Here is a 13,494-nt window from a genome sequence, read left to right as displayed (position 1 = left end):
AGTGCTGTACCTGTCCTGGGAGTGTTTGATGGGGACAGTGTAGAGGGAGCTTTACTCTGTATCTAACCCCGTGCTGTACCTGTCCTGGGAGTGTTTGATGGGGACAGTGTAGAGGGAGCTTTACTCTGTATCTAACCCCGTGCTGTACCTGTCCTGGGAGTGTTTGATGGGGACAGTGTAGAGGGAGCTTTACTCTGTATCTAACCCCGTGCTGTACCTGTCCTGGGAGTGTTTGATGGGGACAGTGTAGAGGGAGATTTACTCTGTATCTAACCCCGTGCTGTACCTGTCCTGGGAGTGTTTGATGGGGACAGTGTAGAGGGAGATTTACTCTGTATCTAACCCCGTGCTGTACCTGTACTGGGAGTGTTTGATGGGGACAGTGTAGGGGGAGCTTTACTCTGTATCTAACCCTGTGCTGTACCTGTCCTGGGAGTGTTTGATGGGGACAGTGTAGAGGGAGCTTTACTCTGTATCTAACCCCGTGCTGTACCTGTCCTGGGAGTGTTTGATGGGGACAGTGTAGAGGGAGCTTTACTCTGTATCTAACCCCGTGCTGTACCTGCCCTGGGAGTGTTTGATGAGGATAGTGTAGAGGGAGCTTTACTCTGTATCTAACCCCGTGCTGTACCTGCCCTGGGAGTGTTTGATGGGGACAGTGTAGAGGGAGCTTTACTCTGTATCTAACCCCGTGCTGTACCTGTCCTGGGAGTGTTTGATGGGGACAGTGTAGAGGGAACTTTACTCTGTATCTAACCCCGTGCTGTACCTGTCCTGGGAGTGTTTGATGGGGACAGTATAGAGGGAGATTTACTCTGTATCTAACCCCGTGCTGTACCTGTCCTGGGAGTGTTTGATGGGGACAGTGTAGAGGGAGCTTTACTCTGTATCTAACCCCGTGCTGTACCTGTCCTGGGAGTGTTTGATGGGGACAGTGTAGAGGGAGCTTTACTCTGTAACCTACATTTACCTTCCTTGCAGAGCAGGTGTCCTCTGCTCTCCACCCTATGCGATGCCACGTGACCATTTTGACTTTTTCATTGGATCATTCTTAATTGAATTGCTTTTCCCTCATATGACAGATTGAGGCTTTTTCAACCTCCCATCCAGTTTATGCACTTAGTACTGGCAAGAGTTATGAAATCAGGCTCCGATGTAAACAGATTGCCAATGGGGATTTTAGTGAGTTCAGTGACTTGATGTACATCTTCATTCCCGCACCACGATCAGTAGAAGGTAAGAGGAACAAGCTGTGAACAACTGTATATGTTCTCTGACAACCGTGCTGAACAATTTGTAACTAATGTATTTGTAAATTTATTACTGAACTGAATCAAACTGTAAACAAATTACATCCTCAAAATTTTTTTGGGTGCAATACAGGGACAAAGTATCAGGCAATTATAGCTGAGTCCCTCAGAGCTACAATTCCTGCTTTTCAGTCAGCAATTTTTTTTTTCCATTCTTAAGATGTGGTTGTCGCTGGCTGGACCAGCATTTATTGACCATCCCTAGTTGCCCTTGAGAAGGTGGTGGTGAGCTGCCTTCTTGAACCGCTACAGTCCATGTGGTGTAGGTACACCCACAGAGCTGTTAGGGAGGGAGTTCCAGGATCTTGACCCAGCAACAGTGAAAGAACGGCAATATATTTCTCAGTCAGGATGGTGTGTGATATGTTTACTGCAAAACCATTTATTTTGCTTGATCAAGAGGTTGAAAGTTCAGTTCAAAACACTTTTGCTTCTAAACTATTATAGGGTGCTAAGCATACATTGTTTTAAGATATTAAACATGGAGCTAATGTAAGGTTTATGAGGTAACTTTTGTTTATAAAAGAGTGTATAATTATATCCACTGATGGTCCATCAACTTTTATGGTAGACTGTAAAGACAGGAATCGACTGACAACATGGGTTGCCTGACACTGCAAACAGGCTAGGAGTACATTAGGAATGTGATTAAGGCTGGTCTGAGATGGAAGCTTGGAGCTTGCCAGTTAGAAAGGAATCATCAGCATCTATGCGGAAATACGGAAAATTACACAGGTATATCCTGTCCACAAAAAGCAGGATAAATCTAAACCCGACCAATTACCGCCCCATCGATCATCAGTAAAGTATTGGGAAGGGTCATCCACAGTGCTATCAAGCGGCACTTGCAAAACAATAACCTGCTCACTGATGCCCAGTTGGGTTCCGCCAGGGCCACTCAACTCCTGACCTCATTACAGCCTTAGTCAGAACATGGACAAACAAGTTGAACTCAAGAGGTGAGGTGAGAGTGACTGCCCTGGACATCAATGCAGCATTTGACTGACTGGCATCAAGGAGCCCTAGCAAAACTGAAGTCAATAGGAATCAGGGTGTAAACTCTGCGCTGGTCATACCTAGCACAAAGGAAGATGGTTGCGGTTGTTGGAGGACAAGCATTTCAGCCCCATGAAATCACTGCAGGAGTTCCTCAGGGTAGTGCCCTAGGCCCAACCATCTTCAGCTGCTTCATCAGTGACCTTTCTTCCATCATAAGGTCAGAAGTGGGGTTGATTGCACAATGATCAGCATCATTCGCAGCTCCTCAGATACTGAAGCAGTCTGAGCCCATGTGCAGCAAGACCTGGCCAACATTCAGGCTTGGGCTGATTAGTGGCAATTAACACTCATGCCAGGCAACAACCATCTCTAACAAGAGAGAATCTAACCATTGGCCCTTGACATCAATGGCATTACCATCGCTGATCCGTCCACTATCAACATCCTGGGGGCTACTATTGACCAGAAACTGACTGGACTAGCCATATAAATACTGTAGCTACAAGAGCAGGTCAGAGGCTCGGAATCGTGTGACGAGTAACTCATCTCCTGACTCCCCAAGGCCTGTCCACCATCTACAAGGCACAAGTCAGGTGTGTGATGGAATACTCTCCGCTTGCCTGGATGAGTGCAGCTCCAACAACACTCAAGAAGCTTGATACCATCCAGGACAAAGCAACCTGCTTTATTGGCACCCCATCAACTACCTTCAACATTCACTTCCTCCACCACCAACACACAGTAGCAGCAGTGTGTACCATCTACAAGATGCACTGCAGGAACTCTCCAAGTCCCCTTAGGCAGCACCTTCCAAATCCAAAACCTCTACCATCTAGAAGGACAAGTGCAGCAGACAGATGGGAACACCACTACCTGGAAGTTCCCCTCCAAGTCACTCAGCATCCTGACTTGGAAATATATCGCCGTTCCTTCACTGTCATGGGTCAGAATCCTGGAACTCCCTCCCTAACAGCACTGTGGGTGTACCTACACCACATGGACTGCAGCGGTTCAAGAAAACAGCTCACCACCACACTCTCAACGACAACTAGGGATGGGCAATATATGCTGGGCCAGCCAGCGATGCCCACATCCTGTGAACGAATAAATAAAACAAAGTGGCAGTTCGAGTCCAATTTCCCTGGCTTTGGTCGCCTCATGACTGCTTGGTTGTGCAACAGTCAACCAACCTTTTAATTCTTCAGACTGCGCCCAGTGAAATGTCCTCAACCTTCTTCTCAATCCAAATGGCCTCAGTCCTCGTTTCCAAATCACACCCCTACATCCAAATTTCATGACCGTTTTGCCAGTGCACAGATCTGAGAGACTGGGCTCACTTTGAAATGCTATTAACTGCTGAGACTCCATCCCATTACCTCCTTTGTAGAATGGTACAACACAAAAAGAGGCCAATTGGCTCCTCGTGCCAGTACCAGCTCTTTGAAAGAATCAAACCCACTCGCCTGCCTTTTTCCCATAACCCTGCAAATTTTCCCTTTTCGTGTATTTATCCAATTCTCTTTTGAAAGTTATTATTGAACCTGCTTCCACTGCCCTCTCAGCTTATACCATGTTCTAGACCACTGCATCACTGATAAATGTGTGTCCTTGATAAAACTATTTTGCATAAAGTCCGGTTTTTATAAAATCATCATGAATATCACCACAGCAGATTGATAGTTTGTTAAATAAGATGCTACTTGAATAACGTCCCTTAGTATTCTATATAGCCCTTTTCATATGGCTCCACACAATTTTATAAAGTTGGATTTCTGTTTGTTGTTTCTTACAGAAGCAGGACTGTTGTTCAGGCTGATCCTGGTTTTTGTTTTACTGGGCATGTCCTTGATGCTGCTGTTGATCCTATTCACCAAGAGCCAGCGGTAGGTGTAACATAAACATCACCAATTACACACAATCATCAGATCTTCCTGTTCAATCTATCCACTCATAGAATCTTACAGGAACAACTAGACAAAAATTAATTGGGAAACTAATGGGGCCAAAGGCCATTAAGTCCCCTGGACCTGATGGGTTGCATCCTAGGATGTTAAAGGAAGTAGCTACACTGGTGGATGCACTGGTAGTAATCTTCCAAGAATCCTTAGATCCTGGAAAAATCCCAGAGGATTGGAAAATTACCAATGTAACACCCTTATTCAAAAAGGGAGGGAGACAAAAAAGCAGGTAACTATAGGCCAGTTAGCTTAACATCTGTCATTGGGAAAATGTTGGAGTCTATTATAAAGGATGTAATAGCAGAGCATTTAGAAATGCATAATCTAATCAAGCAGAGTCAGCATGGCTTCGTGAAGGGGAAATCATGCCTGACAAATTTATTAGAATTCTTTGAGGGGGTAACAAGCAGGATAGATAAAGGGGAACCAGTAGATGAAGTACATTTGGATTTCTAAAAGGCGTTCGATAAGGTACCGCACATAAGGCTACTTAATAAGTAAGAGCCTATGGTGTTGGGTGTAGAATATTAGCATGGATAGAGGATTAGCTAAGGGGGGGATTTTCAGGATGGCAACATGTAACTAGTGGAGTACCACAGGGAACAGTGCTGGGGCCACAATTATTTACAATATAAATGGCTTGGATGAGGGAAGCAAATGTACTATCGCCAAGTTTGCGGATGACACAAAAATAGGTGGGAAGGCAAGTACTGAGGATGACACAAAGAATCTACAGATGGATATAGACAGGTTAAGTGAGTGGGCAAAAACTTGGCCGATGGAATATAATGTGGGAAAATGTGAGGTTATGCACTTTGACAAGAAGAATAGAGGAGCTGAATATTATTTAAATGGAGGAAGACACAGAAAGCTGCAGCACAGAGAGATTTGGTAGTCCATGTGCATGAATCCCAAAAAGCTAACATACAAGTTCAGCAGGTAATAGGGAAAGCAAATGGAATGTTGGGCTTTATTTCAAAGGGAATTGAGTATAAACATAGGAAAGTCTTGCTAACTATACAAGGCACTAGTTAGGCCACACCTAGAATGCTGTGAACAATTTTGGCCCCCTTATCTAAAGAAAGATATACTGGCATTGGAGGCAGTCCAGAGAAGGTTCACTAGGTTGATCCCAGGTATGGGGGGGATTTTGTTATGAGGAGAGGTTGAGTAGGTTGGGCCTGTACTCATTGGAGTTTAGAAGAATGAGAGATGACCTTATTGAAACATAAAAGATTCTTAGGGGGCTTGACAGGGTAGATGCTGAGAGGTTGTTTACTCTTTGTAGGAGAGTCTAAGACCAGAGGGCATAATCTCAGAGTAAGGGATCATCCATTTAAAACAGAGATGAGGAGGAATTTCTTCTCTCAGAGAATAGTCAATCTGTGGAATTCTTTACTGCAGAGGGCTGTGGATGCTGGGTATTAAGTCTATTCAAGGCTGAGAAAGACAGATTTTTAATCAGTAAGGCTATCAATGGTTGTGGGAAAAGGCAGGAAAGTGGAGTTAAGGATTATCAGATCAGCCATGATCTCATTGAATGGCAGAGCACACTCAATGGGCCAAATGGCCTACTTCTGCTCCAACGTCTTATGGTCTTACGATCTTATAGGCATTTTGGCCCATCATACATGTACTAAGAACATATAAATTAGGAGCAGGAGTTGGCCATTCGGCCCCTCAAGCCTTCTCTGCCTTTTGATAAGATCATGGCTGATCTGTTTGCAACCCCGCTGATTCTCTGAAAGAGCTTTCCACTCAGTCCATTCCCTACCTTTCTCCATTTGATCGATGTGCGTATGCTGACTGAAGCAGCTCTCCAGTTCACCCATTCTCCTGTCCTTTTCCTGTTAGCTTTTAAAAGTTAACTTACAAATATTTATCCAATCATATTTTAAATGTTTTCATGGCTTCTTGTAGTATATTGCAGCCTATGAGTTCAAGTATCTGTGGCCCGATCCTGAATTACTCTCCTGTATCTTCATACCACACCAACTCAATTGAACTCAGGCCTGAGGCCAAACATCAGGGACACCTCAGGCTCCACAGTTCAGGTGCAGGGAATGGGCCATGAGTTTCCTTCCCCCTGTGTGCACCATGAATCAGTTTGTCCAAATTTCTAACCCTGTACTGGCAAACAGCCATTTGTATAAAATTATTACATAACTAATAAGAAAATTCACCTAACCTTGCCCTTTTTCTTTGGTGATGATAATAAATTTATTCAGTGTGGTTACTGATTCATTGATTAATGGAAATAATTTTTCCCTATTTTTTTGACCAAAATCTCTCATCATTTAAACACCACAATGATATTTTTACCTTGTGCGCATTAAAGAGCCCTAATTTCTTTAGTTTTTCCTTATGACCAAAAACTTTCATTTATGGAAGTGTTTTGGAGATCCTACAACCCTGCGAGGGATTCAACATCCTTCCTAAAATAGGCCACTCAAAAGGGACATAATCTTCTAATTGTGGCTGAGCCAATAATTTGTGTGGATATGCATCTTTTCTTTGTACTTAATTTCTACATTTCCAAAGCAAGGGCACTCTGGAGGATTGAATTTAGCCCTGAACACTGCAATTAAGATATATTGGCCTTGGAAGAGACTCAGTGCAGGTTTTCAGAATGATACAAAGACTTAAAGGGCTGTAAATTTGGCTTGTATTCCCTTGGAGAGAAAACTGAGTGGTGAACTAATTGAGGTGTTTAAAATGTTAAAAGGGTTTGATTGATTAGATACTGAGAAACTATTTTCGCTGGCAGAGGAATCCAGGTCAATGGGGCACAACCTTAAAAGCAGAAGATGGGTGACATCAGGGGCAGGATTTTGCCCTTGGCAGGGGTACCCGGTGGGGGCAGCTGGGGGTGGTCGGGAAGCGATCGGCTCTGCACTGCAATTTCATGCAGGCGGGCCAATTAAGGTGTGGATCGCAAGCGGCAGCACTAAGCACTGCCTGTGCTGGGGGTGGTGGGGGCGGGGAGAGCCAGGTCTAGCATACAGTTCGCACACGCGCACAAAAGAGTGCTTCAATCTCCCTGAGGCACAGAGTTGCTTCAGGGACATTGAAGCATTATGTAAAAAAATGAAGAGAATAAAAATTTAATAAAACATGTCCCCTCATGTGACTCTGTCACATGAGCTGGAACATGTTTTTAATTCAAAAATAAAGTTTTTATTTGATGTTTATTTGCTTTAGGAAACCTCATCCTGCCCGTGGATGAGCTTTTCTAAAAAATGTAAAGGCCATTTGGCCTTTTCACCTGCCCGCCAACCGTTAGGTTCGACGGGCAGCGTAGATTTGAATTTAATTAGATTGTTAATGGCCTTAATAGGCCTTTTAATATATTGGCGGGCGCGCAGCCAACTCCTGCATGCGCCTGCCGAATGAAATACCATGAGACTGCGCGATGACGATGGGACGCACGCCAGACATTATCGCGCGTCATTTTGACGCTTAGGCATGCCAGGTGAGGGTCGAGCATAATATTCTGCCCCAGATTCCCTCTTTCTACACCATGACTTGTGAAAATCTTTCCAAAAAGACTATAGCTATGAGGAGAGTGCTGAAAATTTTAAGACTGAGACACATAAATCTCGTTGGATAAGAGTGTTTAGGGATTATGGTCTTCCTAGTTTCCTTGTCTTGATGCTGACAGATATTGCCTTTATCCAGTAGTTGTTGGACGAGACAAAAACAAAACTTGCTGGAAAAACTCAGCAGGTCTGACAGCATCTGTGGAGAGAAAGACAGAGTCAACGTTTCAAATCTGTAGACTCTTTAGTTGTTGGGAGAGCTTCATTTTAGTAGTTAAACAAATGATAATTCAATCATACCTAAACTGCTGCCCATCTCTTCTTCATGAACACTCTTGCCCTATCCCCCTGTCAAGTGCTCATTCCTCAGCTTAGTGTTAGGGCCCCTATCATTTGTCTCTCTGTTACACTATGCTTCCCCTTTAACAGTGAGTTCCCTATTAATGTGTAGCAACTTGGCACCATGAATCGCCAAACAATGAGTTCTCAATTTCAACCATGATACAGGAGCATCAATCCTCCAGTGACAGAGGTCCCGTGTACCTCTTAGCGGCCAAACAGAGACATTGGTAAAATCCTGAGTGAAGGATTCCATTTTACATGAAATGCACAGCTGCAACATTAAACAGAGAAAAGAGAGAATTAACCCTAAAGTGCATTTTAAATATGGAATTAACGTCCTAAAATATATTTCTTTTCAGATTGAAACTCTTCTTCCTGCCTCCTGTTCCTGTGCCCAAAATCAATGGAATTGACCCAGATCTCCTTAAGGTAACCTGAGTCTTTGAGAACAAAATAATTTCTCAGCAAAAGCAGAAAGAAAGAACCCTAACCATTTTCCATTGACAAAACAAACAGATCTCAAAGGTTGCATCAAGAACAAGGGAAATGGAAGGTAATAAATGATAATAGAGAGGCTAAAATGTGTAAGTGTACAATTGCACAGCAAGGACTGCGTTACACACAAGATGATGCACAATTAGGACTGTATAAACACACGCAGTGGTGCACACTCTAAGTACACAAACATATGGTGATGTGCGATGGGACTGCATAAACAGACAGTGACACATGCTGAGACTGCATAAACATGCGTGATGACGTGTACTTTATTTATTCATTCATGGGATATGGGCTTCACTGGCTAGGCCAGCATTTATTGCCCATCCCTAATTGCCCTTGAGAAGGTAGTGGTGAGCTGCAGTCCATGTGGTGTAGGTACACCCACAGTGCTGTTAGGGAGGGAGTTCCAGGATTTTCACCCAGCAACAGTGAAGGAACGCTAATATATTTCCAAGTCAGGATGGTGAGTGGCTTGGAAGGGAGCTTCCAGATGGTGGTGTTCCCATATGTCTGCTGCCCTTGTCCTTCTAGATGGTAGTGGTCGTGGGTTTGGAAGATGTTGAGTAAGGAGCCTTGGTGAATTCCTGCAGTGCATCTTGTAGATGGTACACAATGCTGCTACTGCTCGTTGGTGGTGGAGGGAGTCAATGTTTGTGGATGGGATGTCAATCAGTGGGTTGCTTTGTCCTGGATGGTGTCAAGCTTCTTGAATGTTGTGGGAGCTGCAGTCATCCAGGGAAGTGCAGAGTATTCCATCACACTCCTGACCTGTGCCTTGTAGATGGTGGACAGGCTTTGGGGAGTCAGGAGGCAAGTTTCTCGCCGCAGGATTCCTAGCTTCTGACCTGCTCTTGTAGCTACAGTATTTATGTGGCTAGTCCCATTCAGTTTCTGGTCATTAGTAACCTCCAAGATGTAGATAGTAGAGGATTCAGCAATGATAATGCCATTGAGTGTCAAGGGGAAATGGTTGGATTCTCTCTTGTTGGAGATGGTCATTGCCTGATACTTGTGTGGTGCGAATATTACTTGCTATTTGTCAGCCCAAGCCTGGATATTGTCCAGGTCTTGCTGCATCTGGACATGGACTGCTTCAGTATTGTCGCAAATGGTGCTGAACATTACATCAGCGAACATTCCCACTTCTGACCTTATGATGGAAGGAAGGTTATTGATGAAGCAGCTGAAGATAGTTAGGCCTAGGACACTACCCTGAGGAACGCCTGCAGTGATGCCCTGGAACAGAGATGATTGACCCCCAACAACCAACATCTTCCTTTGTGCTTGGTATGACTCCCAACCAGCAGAGAGTTTTTTCCCTGATTTCCATTGACTTCGGTTTTGCTAGGTCTCCTTATGCCACACTCTGCCAAATGCAGCCTTGATGTCCAGGGCAGTCACTCTCACCTCACCTGGGAGCATATAAAACACACAGTGACGCATGCTGCAAGTGCATAAACACACAGTGATGCACGCTGGGAGTGCGTAAACACACAGTGATGCACGCTGGGAGTGCGTAAACACACAGTGATGCATGTTGTAAGTGTGTAAACACATGGTGACGCGCGCTGGAAGTGCATTAAACACAATTTGATCTATGCTGAGAGTGCATCAGAGTCATGATGTACGGCTGGGAGTGTGTAAACACACAAGGTGACGCACACTGGAAGTGTGTAAACACAAAATGATGCACACTGGGGCATGCGTTAGAGAGAAGATGGCACATAGTTAGGAATGAGTTACACACAGCTAGAAATCAAAGATGTCACCTCAAAGGTACAAAGAGGATTGGTCTGATTTTAACACCACATAGTGAAGGGGAGCAGAGCATTCAGGGTTAAATTTTATTTTACCTGCTTTCTGTGTGAGGCAAGGTGAGTCCTTATAAAGATCTCCTGCATCGGGCTTTCCTCAATCTGATTTGCTCACCTCAATGTAACCTGGACTGCTCAACCTTCACTGGGGGCAAGACCAAACATTATAAAAATTAAACCTACTAATATACAAGTTAAATAAAACAAATAGTAGGAGTGAGAAGCAGGCTCCTTAGCATCTGTAAAGAGGTTAATCAATGTCTCTGGTGAATGGCATTTGTTGCAAAGCTTTTCAAAGGAAATGTTAATCTTTCCTTTTTCAGATGCTGCTGGAACTGCTGTACCTTTCCACCATTTTCTGATTCTATTTTGATTTCTGGTGTTCTGAACATTCCTATATATCTTTACTAATATTTTTATTTTTTTATTACAGAAGGGTAAAATAGATGAAGTGAACTCAATTTTTGCAAACCACCTGAGCTACAAGTCTGACCTATATGTTGATGACCCCTGGGTAGAGTTCATTGATGTTGATCTTGACGATCCAGATGGGAAGGCAGAGGTGTCAGACACAGACAGACTCCTTGGCCAAGACCACCTGAAGTCCGACAACTGCCTGAGTGTCAAGGACGATGACTCTGGCCGCGACAGCTGTTATGAACCAGATGTTTCTGAGGAAGTCACTGTTTGCAAACAAAGTCCCAGTGAATTAAGCAGCCTCCAGTTGGAAGCCAACGAAAGAAAAGATGACTTCAAGGGTGATATTGGAGTTCCTTTAGGTATTTCAGGTGCAGATACCAAATGGAGCCAGCAACCAAACAGTGAGGAGTGCAAGTGCAGTAAAGTGCAAATGGTTACCACAGACAACGGATTGTCAACAGTAACTAAAAATGGGCTCAATCAACCACCTCTACACAGTCAACTCAGTAACCAGAGCTCATTTGGCAGAATGGACTTTTATGCACAGGTAAGTGACATCACCCCCACAGGGGGTGTCCTCCTTTCCCCAGGGCAGCAGAATAAACTGCAGGTATCCCTGGCCAAAGAAACCTCACTGGATCCCAAGGCAAATCAGAAAACCAAACCATCAGACAGCGCCTACACATCTGAGGTTGACGCAAAGCAGTTCTGTGCCATCAACTCAAGCAAAGAGAGCCTACCAGATACAGGCGAAAACCTTAATACAAGCAGTTATTTCACCACAGAAAGCCTTGCAAATGCCACGGTTGCTTCTTGTAAACAAACAGAAAACACAAGGCAGCCAACAGTACCTGTCCCAGACTATACTTCAATACACATGGTGGACTCTCAGCAGAGCCTACTGTTGAACCCAAATGTGCTGCCTAGCAAGAATCAACCCGCCTTAGCTGGATACCTGATGCCTGAACAACTTGGTAATGTCATCCCCTGACTTCAGCCATGAAGTGTAGGCTGCATCATTGTAAGCTTCTGACAGTGGCGTCACATAGACCTTGCGTACAATGATTTAAGAATAATATTCCCCAAAATACACAAAATGGTACAACCGTTATGAAATATTATGATTGATAAATTAAGACTAATAATTATTTTAAATATCAGCTATATTTGTTAGCATGAGATAAAAACCTGTATTTTTATAAAAACAGAAACAATTTCTAAAATTAAACCAGCCCCATATTAAAAGGAGCTGAAAATGACTGGAAGAGTGCTCTCTGTCGATAAGGCTGGAAACACTGTTCCTCAGCAAACCATCTTCTGAAACACTCAGAAATGTCTGTACTTCTGCAAATTTCCAGAGTTAACTGTGTTGCTTCCTCGAAACTGTGTCCGAAAGGAACTGAGAAAGGCCCAATGCCCGTCACCACTTGTTCCAAATGGGATGACAGTTCATGAAGAGCTGTAATATTCTCCTCATTTTAGTCGGACAGGATGGGCAGGATTTCAAACAGAAATCATGCCTTAAAGGGGGGCTTTCAGCAACCAAACAAATCTCACTATTGTGAAAACCTTTAATGAATGTAACCATTCGCACCCTCCTTAGAGGGGAGAACTGAGCACTTCACAGAGAGGAAACGCCCTTTTTAAGACTCTCTTTCATTCACTGTTCCCTGATAGAAAGCCACACAGTGTGGTTAGACAGGTAGGGAGATTCTGAATGTCTCAAACTACCGAGAGTTCTCGCGTTTGGCATCACCTAAGCATTGTATGTAGGATGTTAAATATAAGTGAAAATAACATTACAATACAAATTCATTTGCTATCACAAAATATCACCTCTGAAATTTTGTTAAAATTTCCAATGCACGGAAACCCTCCCTTACATGATCACTCATGTACCACCAATGCTGTGTATTGAGAAGCAATGGAGGAAACTCTTTGTGTCCTGCCAGTCATGGGATTCAGGTAAAACAGATACTCACGAAATGTTCATAAACACAAATATGGACATTGCATTGACCTTCATGAGGGCAATGGTCCCCCCAACCATCACACACACGCAGCAGACACACAGAGCACACACACGTTACAGAGCTGATTGCAGGTAACTCCATTCCAAATTTAGAGACAGGAGATTCAGTTTCCACATGATAGAACAGGAACACAGTGCAGTGATTGTCAGACCTGTTGGAAGTTGATCCCATTATTATTTACTATTGGGCAGCTTTGGTTATCAGGGCAATTAGCAGAGCAAACCAGCAGTGCGGTGGACCCCTACTCCAGGGGCTTTGTGTTGTTAAGAAACCTCAGTTTTTATTGAAATATGAAAAAAATCTTCTCATACCATTGTAATCTAAAGGATTATTTTGAAACAGTTTGGTCTATTTTAGTGAGGTGGGGTGGGGAAGGATCTTGACAAGCTGATTCCACATTTTGAACTGTGGCCACATTGATAAAAGTCAGGGGGAAAGTCCAGCGATATTGATGAATAGGAAACAAAATTTGTGACTTTGTGGGGACAGCGGATACGATAAACAATAAGAATTTTGTTTAAAATTACCTGCTTTTTTTTCAATTAGTTACTACAGGTGAGTGTGCATTCATGGGTGAT

The 13,494-nt window shown here is 43.6% G+C and overlaps 1 protein-coding gene across 1 annotated transcript in view; it reads left to right on the top strand.

Moving 5' to 3' along the window:
- Positions 1-12,708, top strand: part of LOC121276960 (growth hormone receptor-like) — a 184,776-nt gene extending 172,068 nt beyond the window's left edge. The window contains exons 10-13 of the mRNA XM_041185708.1: positions 1,083-1,236; positions 4,102-4,192; positions 8,508-8,577; positions 10,897-12,708. Of these exons, the coding sequence (XP_041041642.1) occupies positions 1,083-1,236; positions 4,102-4,192; positions 8,508-8,577; positions 10,897-11,874 (1,293 nt within the window). The 3' untranslated portion in view covers positions 11,875-12,708. The remainder of the gene's footprint in view (positions 1-1,082; positions 1,237-4,101; positions 4,193-8,507; positions 8,578-10,896) is intronic.
- The last annotated feature ends 786 nt before the right edge of the window (positions 12,709-13,494 follow it).

The sequence above is a fragment of the Carcharodon carcharias genome, chromosome 4 (genome assembly GCF_017639515.1).
Source record: "Carcharodon carcharias isolate sCarCar2 chromosome 4, sCarCar2.pri, whole genome shotgun sequence".
NCBI classification, from domain to species: Eukaryota; Metazoa; Chordata; class Chondrichthyes; order Lamniformes; family Lamnidae; genus Carcharodon; species Carcharodon carcharias.
This window is presented reverse-complemented; position numbering and strand designations above follow the sequence as displayed.